General features: G+C 43.6%; 1 protein-coding gene across 12 annotated transcripts in view; it reads left to right on the forward strand.

The window, feature by feature from the left end:
* Positions 1-14,297, forward strand: part of CAMK2G (calcium/calmodulin dependent protein kinase II gamma) — a 119,084-nt gene that overhangs the window by 66,271 nt on the left and 38,516 nt on the right. For all 12 annotated transcript variants that reach the window (XM_014250296.2, XM_014250300.2, XM_014250298.2 and 9 more), the window contains exons 4-10: positions 1,917-1,971; positions 2,550-2,615; positions 5,414-5,486; positions 8,671-8,773; positions 9,646-9,729; positions 10,592-10,686; positions 13,229-13,351. In XM_014250296.2, coding sequence (XP_014105771.1) covers positions 1,917-1,971; positions 2,550-2,615; positions 5,414-5,486; positions 8,671-8,773; positions 9,646-9,729; positions 10,592-10,686; positions 13,229-13,351 — 599 coding nt within the window. The remainder of the gene's footprint in view (positions 1-1,916; positions 1,972-2,549; positions 2,616-5,413; positions 5,487-8,670; positions 8,774-9,645; positions 9,730-10,591; positions 10,687-13,228; positions 13,352-14,297) is intronic.

Below are 14,297 nucleotides of genomic sequence, written 5' to 3' on the forward strand. Positions count from 1 at the left end.
CAAATTTTCTTGTAAACACGAATTTGTGTTGCAACAAAGTTATTACAAACCCAGCTAAAACTGCTCACTTGGAAGAATTTTTTGTTTGCAGCAAGTGATTTACAGGACATAGTTCGTCAGGGTGATGTGCCTGTTCTCACGTGTTAGGAACAGCATATTGCACCTGAATTCCATTCTGGCTTGTTTGCATCATTTTGCTGGATGGAGTGCTCCTCCCAAACCCCTGCAGTTAGATATGCAGTAGAAATGCTAAGGAAAGCAAACTGGCCAAGGGACCAGGTCTGAGAACTTGTAGATGAAGGGAGGAAAAATATGGGAATCAACAGGCGAAAAGAACAAGGAAAGAATTAAATCCTCTGAGGAAGGGTACTGGCAGTGGTCCCTGCACATCTGTGCTACTCTCTCTTCTGGGTTTGAGTGTGCTTGCATGCATGTGGAAGGGTGCCTTAACGAAGGAGAGTTGCAAGGAGGAGTAGAGAAGAGCACTGACAACATGTGCAAAAGCTGTTCCATGTGTGCCAAGTGCTAGTTTGAAACATTCCCAAGACAGTGATGGTAGCCGATGTCATGCACTGATAAGAGGTGCAAACTGACTTCTTGATACTGACAGAGAGAAAATCATGATGCTGGGAAAATCAGGGCAGGTCACCTGCATTGTATGTGGAAGAGAACGGAAGATAGGGAAGAGAGGCAAAGGTACCATTGAAGTGACAGAGCAGGATAATGAGATTTTTCTTGTAACAATGAGAACCGTCAATGCTTCTTTGGTCAATACTCAATTACAAGGTGTCAAAGTGACTGAGACCCAGTCTTGTCTCAGCTAGTTACTTTACTTGGGTGAATCAATAGGCAAAAACTATAGATGGTCATGTGAAGAAGACATCTTGTTGTATTCAGGATATGAAGGTTTAGGAACTGGGTCAAAGAGAATTGCTAACTTGTGACTGATTGGCAGGGAAAAGAGTGAAGTTCTGCAGCAAAGCAAAAAAGCAAAAAGTAGGGTTTATATAGCCCTATAAAGTTTCTCCTCTTGGGTTATAATAGTGCCTAGGTATCCAAGAATGGTCAAAGAAATGGAGATTTTGATTCCGACAAGAGAAAATGGAACCATGCTGAATGCATAGATAAAAAAGCTATTGCCTGTGTGTAACATGGGGGAAGGAGAACAGAACCTCAGAGATCCCAAAATATCAGGGGATAGTGGCCCGTTATGGGCCTGGGACATGGAACAGTAAAAGATGAAAGTTTATTTAGGCAATAGGAGCAGAGTTAAGGAGGGATAGCTGAAGGTGGAGGAAATTTTGAGAGGTGGAATGTGATCAAATATGTCTTTGGAAACAAGCAGGTCAGAAAAATGAGACAAGAAACTGATTCTGAATTTTGGGTAAGGATCTGCAGTGTAATTCAGAATGACATGAGGAAAAACAAGTAACAGAAGAGAACATTGTTAGGCCTTACAGATAAATGGCAGAAAGGAGACCAATGGTAATGACATGCAGGTAGGGTCAGAAGTCAATTTATGGATTGAGGGCTTGTTTTGGGATTTTGGAAAAGGTTTGTTTTAGGAAATAATGGTTTGGGAGAAATGCCAAAATATGAGCATGTAGGAAAAAGTTGGCAGATGTGAAAGGAAGATACTGAAACATTAGAGAGGAAGAATGGACAGGAGGTCAAAGATACTCAGAGCTTGTTTTGACGCTGGAGAGGGGTGAATGTATGTTCAGGACACCCATCTGTTCCTTTGAGGTAACAGAAGGAAATAGGTCACTAAGGGAGCACACAGAGTATAGGGCATGGGGAATTAATAGACTGAGGGTGTTGAGGGAGAACTTGGTTGTTTGCATGAGTTTGATTTGTGAAGTGTCATATTTGCTGCATGCTCTGTAAATCTCCAATTCTTGATTATGTTTTTGCAGTGCGACTCCATGACAGTATTTCAGAAGAAGGTTTCCATTACCTCGTCTTTGATCTGTAAGTGTCTGTCTCTGATGCTTCACCAGTGATGCAGGCATGTTGGTGGTTGACTAAGAGTGGAATAAAAAGAACCTGCATTAGTATAATTCCCCCTTTCTCGTTTGAGACCTGTAAATACTTCTGGCCTATTTGACAAAAATCCATTGACTGTGTGATGGGGACAGACCAGGAAGGCTCCTGGCACCAGGTGTAAGTGTGGGATGGCAAAGAATGTCTAGTCTGTGTATGGAGACTGCTTGACTTTTGTCTCTGAGGCAGCCCAACGGGGGTCAGAGGAGGGCTGTCCTTCCCAAGCTCAGCATACACTAAGCTCAGCAGAGGTGTGTGGGCAATTCATGCACAGTGTGTCAGCAGTGTCCTGTATACACTGCTGGTGAAAAAGCAGTCCAAGGGCTCAGTCATGTGGATATGCCAGTGCTGGTGCCATGTGGTGGAGCTCTGCTCTGGCTCCTCTGTAACGCAGTTTCCCCCACAGGCTGTGGCAAAGGCCCAGGTGGGTGGCCATATACATCCTGTGCAGCCTTTAACTGCACAAGCATGGGCTCTGTAACATCCTTGGTTCTTTTGCACTCCAGGGTTACTGGTGGGGAGCTCTTTGAGGATATTGTTGCTAGAGAATACTACAGTGAAGCAGATGCCAGGTAAGACTGTTTCCAGACCATTCCATGCATGTACAAGTGGAATGAGTTTCCTGACTGCTGATCTGAATGTGGCTTTTTTCTAACACTCTTGCCCCTTGTCTGGGTGAAGCAGATCCTCTTTCTACTATTAGCATGAACTTATTGTCACCAGACAGTCTGACTCAGTACAGCTCTAGCCCCTGGCCACTTGCAGACATTGCTGTCTCTGCCCCTTGCAGATGCTGTGTTCTTTGCTGGGAGAGCCACTGTTAGCAGCTTTGTCTACCTTTTTGGTGGGTGGTCGCAGTGTGTCGTTACTGAACAAACATAAAGGAGAGCTGTGAGCTGCCTGCTTGGCCTTCTTCTAACAGGGTTTCCAGTGATGTGCCACTGCTGTAGGGCAGATCCATTCAACTTGCCTGTGTCTAGGTAATGGTTCACAGGGCAGTGAGGAGAGGAGGCTTTGAAAGCTGTGTTTCTGTGGAAGCCCTCTCTGACTGTCAGATGGCCAGTGTAGTGAAGTGGTGGAATATGAGAGAGCAACCTTCATATTTTAGTGTTAAAAAGATTTAGTGTTATGCCCTTCTGTTCCTGAATGTGTCCCCTCTCTGCCATGTGCGAGTTTCATGAAGTGGCATGTGCTTGTCCCTGTTTATACAGGGTGGATGTTATGTGCAGCAGGAGCTGAGGATGTTGTCTGATCCATCCGTCTGCTGGACATGCAGCATCTGGAATCAAAGCCGGGATTAGGCCACTCCTGTTCTGCTTTTGTATGGCCTGGGAGTGGCCAATGGTGACATTTCACCCTGCTTATTCTGCAGTCCTGTTCTTATCCCATAATAACCCTTGCTGAAGCAGAAATCCGGGGAGCCGTGAGAAGAGAGGAGTAAGAAGGAAGTAGCGGATACTGTGGCAGGTTGAACTTGGTAGGCAGTACTCTGAGGAAGATGATACTGAGTGCAAGGAAGGAAAGCGAGCATGACCTGGGGTGTTGGTGTAGGTACTGCTAATGGAGCCTGCAGGCACTGATTTGCTTTCCCCGTGGTTCACTTACAGCCTCTGTCTTCTGGGCATTACAGGCTTTCAAATGAGGCACTGCCCTGCGTGCTCTGCCAGGAGCCATCTGGTGATTGGGGAGGCCAGTGAACTCATCAGCTCTGCTGGAGCTCCTGGCAGAGCAGTCTGAGAGCCTAGATGTTTTCAGTGGGGTGTACAGATCTTGTAGGCACAGCATCTCAGATGGATACACAGTCAATCATGCTGCTCTGCCTTGAAGTTGGGAAGTTTTGAGGTTATCAATCATAATCCTTCCCCTATTCCTCTAGTCAGTGCATGTTCCCTGAAGTGCTCAAAAGCTGTCAGTGACTGACATTGCTCAGGAAAATTATGGCAGGGTTAGGGGAAAAGGAGGACTGTCTGTTGCTCTATGAGCCTTCCTTAGGGTGCTCAGCCCTCTGACTGTCAGCTGGTCAGGTCTCCAAGTGCCCACAAGATGACAGAGTGAAACTCCTCCCTTTCTCTCCCCATGCTGCGCTGAATTCCAGAGCAGTCTGAGAGAGCGAGGGAGCGAGGTCTGTGCCAATCTGCCGTGTTTGGCTCGCCTGGGACACCTCACACTTTTGCCATTTTTGGCCAGAAAATCTCTCTCGCTCAGACTCAGCTCTGTTCTAATTATACATTTTTGTTTTGGGAGCAGGGAGATTTTCATGGATTCCGACCCTGAGGATCATACTGCCAGCTCCAGAGGGGTGGGGGTAGCAAATACACAGTGCTGCACCTCCTCTCCTCTTCCTCTTCTCACCCTCTTCCCATCTTTTCCTGTAGCCTTTTATCCTTCCCTCAAATATTTTGCTCATTTCAAATTTGTTCCTCTGAGATTTGTAGAAGTCAGCGAAGGGTCTGAGAGATCCTACAGTGAGAACATAGACCTCTCTAAGTTGTCCACATCTGCATGCTTACTGCCCAGCCATAGTTGTCAAAATCCCTATTCCATTCCACATCCACCCTTGGGAGCCAAGTTAAATATGTAGTGGAAGAGATGGTTCCAACCTGGAATCTCACCCATGGGTGGATTGTGCTGTCGTTATGCGACAGGTGTAAATAACATCTTGTTTTTGTCCCTGTGGTTTACAGCAGTGGGAATGGCAGAGACAGGGTTTTCTGTGAGCTGGGGGAGTGCAGCACGCTGTACTTAACGGAATGAGTCTGCTTTTCAGATTACTAACCCCTTAAGTGGGATCTGTACTTAAAAGGCACCCAGCAAGCGGGTGTGTGTGCACATTGTGTATATAAAGTGCTTGAAATGCTGCTCTGAAAGCTTTGCAAGCTGGCAGGCACCCAGGCGTCGTCATCCTGAATTTGCTGGGGGAGGCTGCTGCTCTCCCAAAGTTTATTCTTTGCTCAGGACTAGCCCAGTGGAATGTTTCCTGGAGCGATTTGGTCTTGCTTGCATAATTTTGGCTGCTGTTTGAAGACACTTGGATGCCTTGGTTGTTCTGTATGGGGTGGGCACTGTTGGCTGAAGGAACAAGTGAGAGGTTTAGTATGATGGGAAGGGAAGGAAGGAAATGATGGGAGGTAGGAGAGAGGCTTTGTGGTCCTGCTGGAGAAAAGATGTTTGGCATCCTGTTGCTGGGGGGGACTGGGATCGTTCAGCTGTGATGGTGCTGAGCTGTGGCATCCAATGATCATGATGAAGAGATTCAGCATGAGATCTTGAATGCCCCCTAGTATAAATATAAAAGTTAGAGAAATAGTTCTGGGATGAGATGTTAAATGTGTATGCATAACTTGGTGTGTCTCTCCCTTTTATCTTGCAGCCACTGTATTCATCAGATACTGGAGAGTGTGAATCACATTCACCAGCATGATATTGTGCACAGGGACTTGAAGGTAATGTTTCCTCTGTGCTGTGGTCTGAGGAGAGCAGCCAGGGGATCATTGGAAGAGGGAAGACAGGAATATTGTGTTGCCAGCTGGCAGGGATTTTTGTGTGGGTTTTTTTGGGTTTGGTTTCGGTTTGATTTTTGTTTTGTTTTTTGGTGTTTTTTGGGGTTTTTTTGGTTGTTGTTTTTTGGTTTTGTTTTGTTTTTTTTTTTTATTTGAACTGGGTTCAGGGGTTCCTGAAGCACAAATTTGCTTCTTCAGAGTTTTCTGGAGGGCTAGAGGGTGTGCTGAACTCCCAAGGAAGTTTTCAGTCTTTGTGAATCCTGCCAGCTCTCAGCCTCTCTGAGACAGCTCCAGGATGGAGTAATTGTGAATCTTGGAGAGAAGCATGCTTCCAGAGAAACTTGGGTAGGATTCATTATAATGAAGGACACTTTCTAGTTTTTGATTGAAGAGATCTCTAGAGACCTGGAGCAATCTTTGTTCAATCTGCCAGGATGAGTTTGTCTGCGCAGAGCATGTGTATTTTTATTCTGCACTGTTGCCAAACACATGCCACTGAGCTAGGGCAGAGATGTTCAAAAAGATTTTTTTGGTGTTATTTCTTTCTTCTCTCATCAGTAGAAGCACTTTTAATCTAAAACAAAAACTGCTGGCCAGTTAAGGACTGATGAATCAATCATTTGACACATTATAACACATTTATAGCCCCTAAGCCTCTGCAGTGGAGTCACCTAAACTCCCCACACTGGGCTCCAGAATGAAGAGATTTGTGGGGAAAGTCTGTGTGCCCTGGAGCCTTCTCTGTCTAAAGTGGGAATGGTGATGGTCACTAGCAGTCCAGTTAAATTAATGCAGGATGACACCTGCTACTAGTATTGGTTTGGGCTTGTTAAACAATATTCAAGGGGGAAAGTAGAAAAATATTTTGCAGAGAGCAAAGTAAAAGCACATTGCAAGCTTGGTGGCAGTGTTCCTGTGGTGTTTTATCTAGTGGAGGGCCCTTTGTGTTTCTGACGAACTCCCATGCAACATTTTTGACCTTTTAATTCACTACACTGTGAAAAAATGCAAGTTATCTACTGTGGACTGTGGCTGATCCTGATTAGACCCAACAGCAGCTCCCGAGAAAGCAACATCCAAGAGGCACTACTGCCCAAAATTAGGAAGTCTATGAAAAACAATAATGATTTCTTGTACAGAAGTTTTCCTTATGTTCAAATATAATCTGGTTTCCTTTCAAGAGTTTTGTTTGTAGGAAAGCGAGAAATTTGTTCCGAATTTATCAGCTGCTAGACACTCCCTGCTGCAGCTAAAATGTTTCTTCTGTTGATTGCTCTGATTGACTGAAACCATCCAGGCCTGAGGAGTAACCATTCCTTTTAGCAATGAAAATTCCTATGCTTTTTATTTAATATTTAGCTTCTTTCCAAAAGCTTGGCCTCCAGGGTAAGTGTGTAATCACTGCAGAGTCTGCTTCAAGTAAACTTTTGTCTTTTGCACCTCACTCTCATAAACCTGTCTTTTGGCTGACATGCTATTAAAGAATGTCAAATGTTGAGCTGCTCATAGGGGCTATTAGAAATTAGGGAGTGCGTTCACATCCTCACCAAAAGGTATGTGAAACCTGAGACAACCCATATGTTGGCAAACATGCACATGGATAAGCACCATTAGCCTTAAGTTGTTTGCTTCTAAAACAGAGCTACAAAGTACTTAACTAGCACAAGTCTGTCTTAAATGTTGCTATTTTTTAGTCAAACTAAGCCCAGGTGTGATCTGGAGTTGGGAGGGATTTTCACAAAATTTCATTGATCTTCTGTTTTAGGGTCTTATTTATAGTGATGAATTTTCACTAGAGTAGCTTGATTACCACAATCTTTTCTTCTGGCCGTATAGTGAAGAGCCAGTGGCATCCAAACATTTTGAGACCTAGTTGTCTTTCCTTCCCTGCTGCTTGTGGCAAGGACTGTGTTGAGGAAGGCTTTTCTCCTTTCATTCAAAGCAGAAGCAGGCACATGCCCGGTACTTTAAGACAGATGAGTGAGCAAAGCATCTTGGCCTGTCAGGGAGAACAAGGATAAAGAGCTGTTATGGGGTGAAAATAGTGAGTAGGCTGCAAAAAAGACCTTTTTCAGATTTGTGAAACTGAGACAAGCTCCTGTTTCTGGATTTCCAGGCTTCCATCCTGCTCAGTTAAAAAATCAACTTGATATGAAATGCACAAAAGATAAGAAGGGGACAGGATGTTATCTACGTTTGACCTGCCTATCTTCAAGTTGATTTTCCTGCAAAGCCAGAATAGCCATCACCTTAAAGTCTTTGGGGTCTCAAGGGGTCCCATGTAACTAACTGCTCTGGTGCTTCAGAGGAAGCTGCCAATTCTCAGTTCAGTTTCTGGAGTTGTGTAAAGCCTTGTGCTGAAATCCTCTGCTGGAACACAACAGAATTATGGTTTGAGTGAGATTTGTTCAGGGTGGAAATGTGAGGGTCTCCCTTTCCTGGCACATGGAAAAAATGACACGGCTGCTTCTTGTATAGGTGATGGCAGCAGTAGCAAGGCAGAATATTTTATTCTATTGTAAATGTGTAGCATGAAAAAATTGCTTACAAGAATACTCACTGTTGTGCTGCTTATGCCAGTTTGATGCTGAGACTTCTTCTGTGAGGGATGAAAACTACTGCCTAGCCAGATTATGCCTTCCCACATTACAGCAGTGTGTTTGGCAGCCCTTATTAGCATCATATTTACTTTTTCAGTGCCTTGGGGACTGTCTAATGTTCAAGGGGAGAAACATCACTGCAGATTGTATCTCCTGCATTGTCTCTCCCCTCCCCTTTCCCCTCCCCCCAGTTATCCTCTTTGAGGAGGGCAGAATCGAATTTTGGCTTAAGTGCTGCAGGAACTGTACTGCCAGTGCCCTCTGGTGTCAGCATGTAATGTATGGGCTGGGTTGGAAGAGGCTCTGGCTCCCACAGAGGAGCCAGAGGATTTGTGTTAGACTTGACAATTTTCTGCCACTCTAGGTCAAGGCCATTCATTGCTGTTGCTGTATCTTCACCTGAACAGGTTTAGTACTGCATGCTAAATTCAGTCAGCAGGTGCAACTGAGTGATGTGACTAGGTGAGAGGTTTTAACAAGGATGTCAGTCTTTCATTCTTACTCTGTTTTTTCTTTCTTCTCCTCAGCCTGAGAATTTACTACTAGCGAGTAAATGTAAGGGCGCTGCTGTCAAACTGGCTGACTTCGGACTGGCTATAGAAGTCCAGGGAGAGCAGCAGGCCTGGTTTGGTAAGACTGTTTGAGCTTTCCCAGCTTTGCTTCGCTGTTTTCTGCTGGCTGGTTGAGTTGCATCCTCCTGAGTATTTTCTCTCAGCTCTTCCAGCACACTTCTCTGTATTTGGCTGTTTCTTTTTTAAATATGACAGCTTCTGGGTCTTAGGCACAAGCCTAGGTGCAATAGGGGGAAAAATGATAAATAAAGACAGAAAAAATGGCTATGTGTTTCTCTATTTTTCTTCTCAGTTTACAGTAGATGCTAATGTCAGAGATGAATGCAGCTGCTAAGTTTAGACCCTGATCTGAACTTTCCTACTGCTCAGAAGTGTAGACATCTGGAATTTTGTTTGGTCACTTTACAGAAACGCATTTGACCTGGCCTTCCTCAGGGACATTTGGATTTGACCTTATCTTCGTTTAGTTAAAACATAATTAGAAATGAGACCTTTTCAGGCTAAAAATCAGCTCTGAGACTCTGCAATGCTGCAGAGATTCTGGAAAAATTACTTCTCCTGGTCTCCCCATACCACTTGGCAATTGGATGTGTCCCATCTGTATCTTGTGTTTTCAAACTCCAAGTCATTATATGTAACAATGATATAAAGCCTGGCATACAAGTTTGTGCCCAGCTGGTTGACATGGTCCCTCTTGTCTGTTTTTCTTGCAATACACAGGCACTGGATCCCATCTGATTTTCTGCTTTATTTTGGGTTTTTTTGCCTCTTTTTGTTGGTTTACCAAGAGACAGCTCTAGCAAATATGAGATAAATGGTGGGAGAGGCAGGTTTTGGAATTTGTTAGTTTCCACTAGTGGATTTTGTGATATGGCAAGATCTCTTCTACTTGGGTACTCTAAGTACTTCATGTCATCCATTTTCTGGCAGGGTTTGCTGGTACTCCAGGCTACCTCTCCCCTGAAGTCTTAAGAAAAGATCCTTATGGAAAACCAGTGGATATATGGGCATGTGGTAAGATTCTGACAAAATATTTTACACTTGAACAACATCATTCCATGTAAAAGAGTAATTCCTTGTAGCCTGTTGCTGGGAGGGTGCACAGTGCTCCTTCTTACTGGGTGGAGACATGAAGGCACAATTGAGGATAAGGACGTTCTGTCGATGGAATGAGTACTGGAGCCTTATTTGATTCTGGCTCCTAATCTTTTCCTTGGGCCATCTATCAGATGTTTGAGACTCAAGAGATTCGGCCTGTCTATGCTTTGCAGAGTCAGTAGTTTAGATAACTGTATCAATTTCCTATTACACTAACTATGTAGAAGATGAAATACTGAAGAGGAGTGATTTTTTGAAAAAGAAAAGAAGTGTAAATGTATCTGGGACTGATAAGTTTAAAGATATATAATACCAGTGTTGCCTGACATGGATTAAATGGTTCTCTGCAGGCCAGGAGTGTCAGCTTTGTCAGTGTCATTTTTGTCTCAACCATGCATAGCAAGCATCTAAAAACAGAGTCCTTCCTAAAACATTCCTTGCTGCCCAGGAACCCTAGGAGATGTGGCTTCATCTTACTCTGAGAGCAGCTGGGAGTTGTGACTCGCCAGCCATGGTAGCCAGAGAAGGGTAGAAGGACATCGTGCGGCTCGTTCCAGCTCCTGGCACTGGCATTAAGAGCTGAACATGAAGTGCCAGGGTGAGGTTCAGCAGATGACAGATTTGTACTGTGTTTTGCTATCTCAGAAGGCTAAATATGATGGCAAATGAAGATATGGAGCAATCATTGCCTTGGGGACTGTCAAGAGGGAAGGAAGAGGGGCTGAAAGAATAAATGGCGTATTAGCCTAACCATAGTGTATCTGTCTCTCCCTCCCAGGAGTGATTCTGTACATATTACTAGTGGGGTACCCTCCCTTTTGGGATGAAGATCAGCACAAACTCTATCAGCAGATCAAAGCCGGAGCCTATGACGTAAGGGCACTTTCTTGCTGAGTACCTGCATGGGTGTAGAAGCCATCCAAAACATGGCACTATCTTACCTGGCGTCCAGCAGCAGGCCCCAAGCTTCTGTGCAAAGTGACGTTTGACGTGCTCGTACACCTCGTTGTCTTCACTGCCTGGGATGCAGTCCTGTCTGAGGCTACTGAAGGGATACGTGGAAAGAGTCACAGTGGGCACTAGAACACTGACACTTGTTAGGGAAATGGTCTCTTCTGGTAATGCTAATGTTTTCAGTGGAGTAGAGGGAAGGTAGAACGAAGGAGCTTGTCTTTGTCAAGGCCTAATAAAAAGTATGGGGATGTATTCTGTAGAATTACAGTTTAAATTATGGTCTTTTACTCCTCTGTGCCATAGTCCATGGAAAGCATGGAGCCCAGTGAGAAGACTGAATGGTGGGGACCACTGGAGGGCTGGCTTTGTGGTGGGGATCAGCATGGTGGATTGGGTTGGAGGCTCTGATAAAAAGCCTAGCAGATCATGGAACACTTCTTTAGAGCAGGACAAAACTGAGTTGTAAAAAGTGCCTGAAAGTGGAATAGCAAGGAAGTTAGTACTGAGGGAAGAAAATGTGATATAAAATGTAGTTTGGGTATCACAGCTTTAATATTTGACATAAATTCTTCCATGTAAGGAGAGGCTTGAGAGGGAAGAAGGAACTCCTGGAAATCCTAGCTCAAAGCCTGTGAGCATGAATATCAAGAGGAAGTTGGGAATTCATTTTGTAGGCTGTCTTGTGGTTTGTATTAAACAAAAATAAAACCCCAAAAGGTGAGGGTTCTGCTGGACTCCTCCTGCCAGTTACCTCCCAGCTTCTGTGCTTGAGACCATGAGAGCAGCTGTACTGGTGAGAACAAAGGTCTGCCTATGTCCTCAGTGGCTTCCTGAGTGAAAGCAAAGTGATGTCTTTGTACTTGATAGCATTAAATGGATTTGTGTTCTTCTCTTGTCTTGCTGCCCCTCTAGTTTTGGTGTTGTTTCTTCTTATTTGAAGTGGTTTTGAACTAATTATATCAATGGTGATTTTCAAAGCACTTCAGGGATTAAATACCTCTTTGTGTAAGTCACGAAGAGTGAAGTACCTAATCCCTCCACATCTATCTATGGTTTTTGAATTCTTACCTATAGTGAACAAATTTCAGTAGATTTTCCCCTCATTTTGCCTCACAGAAAACTGCTGCATTTTACTGGTGCACCTTACCCAGCACCAAGGGACCAGTATGCACAGGACCAGTCTGTTTTTTTCCCTTGACCAGAGTGGAAATAGCAACAATGAAAACAGTGATTTTTTTTTTCCTTTGTGCTGTTGGGTAGGGTTTTGCAAGACATTACAATAAATATTTCAGAGTTCAGGTGTGGGGAAAGTCCTTGCTTGAAACTTCAGTATCATGATTTTTGAGTATCCTCCTGCAATGTTTGCAGAACAAATTGTATAATGCCTTAGTGATGCCTGTGAATGCAGAAAGGAGATTATATGCAACTCAAATATGGCAGGTATGTTGTATGTTATGACCCAACTGAGTAAAGTGATAAAAAAGCATAAGAAAAAAAGATGGAATAAACTTTTTCTAAATTTTGTAGTACTGTAAGAAAATGTTTTCAGAAGAAATCCGTTTTTTTCTCCCACTTAAAGGCAGGGAGCTTTACCCCAACAGCATATTTGTGTTCTGAAGTTCACCTGTATTTGTACAGTAGATTCATAGGATTTAATCTCAGCATGCTGTCATCCATACCACATGCAAACCTCTGCAGCTTGGTGTACATATCTCATCTTTATCATTACTGGAATTATAGCAGAAAGCAGTTACCCCTCATGGATGGTCACCAGCTGAAATACTTAAAGTTCTTTTCTTTGTGTTCATACTTCTGTATTCCCATGCACTGTAACATCTCTCTTGCCCCTCAAGTAATGATCTTGGTATGGTAGGTGGTTGCTAACAACTTGCTCGTGAGTTGCTACACCTAAGTGGCTGGCATTGTTCCAGGATACTGTGTTTTATGGTGGGAAAAGTGCACCTGATGGGATGTTCTCTGTTAGTGGGTTTTGTTTTCCTGCAGTTTTGCTGTAGTTAACTGTTTGTGATTTTCCACAAGTTGTTAGAGCTTTTAGCATTCTGGAGAAAGAGACAGGTGGGGTAAAAAAAGACAGTGCCTGTGTTTTTCATGTAATAACTTAGTTTAAAAGATCTGTGACTTTACTTTTTTGACTATAGAGTGTGAAAGAAATTCAAAGGTCTGAGTGATTCCTAAAAGGCTTTTAAACTCTTAATCTTCTTGCTTATGTCTGGTGAATGGTACAAGTGTGTCCTGCTCTCTGGTACCATTCATTTGCTGAAATCTGGATGATTTTTGTTCAGTATGGGTTTTCACAAAAATCGGTGGGTTTTGCAAATGTGTTAGCCCTGGTATCAATAGGGCAAAGGCTGGAATTTAGCTGTGTAGCAGGGGAGAATCTCTTCTGCTAGTAAAAGATACTTCTATTCAGTTCATCATCTGTTCCTTCTTCCTCTTTTAGTTCCCATCACCTGAGTGGGACACTGTGACTCCTGAAGCCAAGAATTTGATCAACCAGATGCTGACGATAAATCCAGCAAAGCGTATCACAGCTGACCAGGCTCTCAAACACCCATGGGTTTGTGTAAGTGTTCTCCTTGTTACAGGTTGATTTGTGATTTACCTTGAATGGACGTGCCAGGAAGACTTGAAGGACCCAGTATATTTCAGATTATGGGGTTTCTTTGGATACTGACCCTTCAGCAAGCCAACTTTGTCATGCTGTGGTGCTTTTATTGCCACAGTAGTAAAAAATATTCCCTTATTCTTTTAGAATTTTGTCAGTGTCCATAGTTTCTGGTTTTTTTCCCACGTCTTTTCCAATCCACAACATCCTAAAATATCAAATGGAGTTTGGCATCAGACAAAAAAATTAGGACCATTTTGTTCTTCATCTCTGCTTCAGTTTATGACATAGCATCTTTGCAGTATTTGAGGCATTTCTGCTGTGCTGCAGCTTAACTGGCTGTAAACTTGAAATCAGCAAAAAATCTTTTGCTGTTCTGTATATGTGATTTCTGCCTTGCCAGACCTCACACATAAGTATTTTTCATCTTTTGCAAAGTTGGCAAGGAAATCCCAGAGCACAGCTGGGTGTGGGTGTAGGGGAGGGCAGCAGTGATGTGCTTTTATCTCTGCAGGATGAAATATTTTCACGTAAGTCTAACCAGATGCTCTGGTTAATACCACAGCATACTTCTGGGATGGGTCTAGTGTGCTCCTTTGCTCATTTGTTCTTGAGAAACTGTGGTGGTGGTGTCCTTATCCACAAATTAACAGATAGCAATTTAAAGTTACTTATGTGAACATCTGTCTAACAGGAGTGTCTGCTGTAAAATGGTGCAAGTTCCTTGGAAGTCAAAACTTCACACTAGCTGAGGACTTCATCCTTGCATGTTTGTAATCAATTGCAGTTCCTGTGTATTAAACTTTCCTTCCAATGCCTGTAGCCAAAGTTGTATTATGATAGCCCACTCCCTGTGGCAACTTCCCTTCTCTGAGCTAAGGAGAGTCTGATTTCACTTCCCAGC

Source organism: Pseudopodoces humilis, chromosome 9 (genome assembly GCF_049639895.1).
Source record: "Pseudopodoces humilis isolate 2021_Gansu_Grassland_sample_001 chromosome 9, ASM4963989v1, whole genome shotgun sequence".
In the NCBI taxonomy this organism is placed as follows: Eukaryota; Metazoa; Chordata; class Aves; order Passeriformes; family Paridae; genus Pseudopodoces; species Pseudopodoces humilis.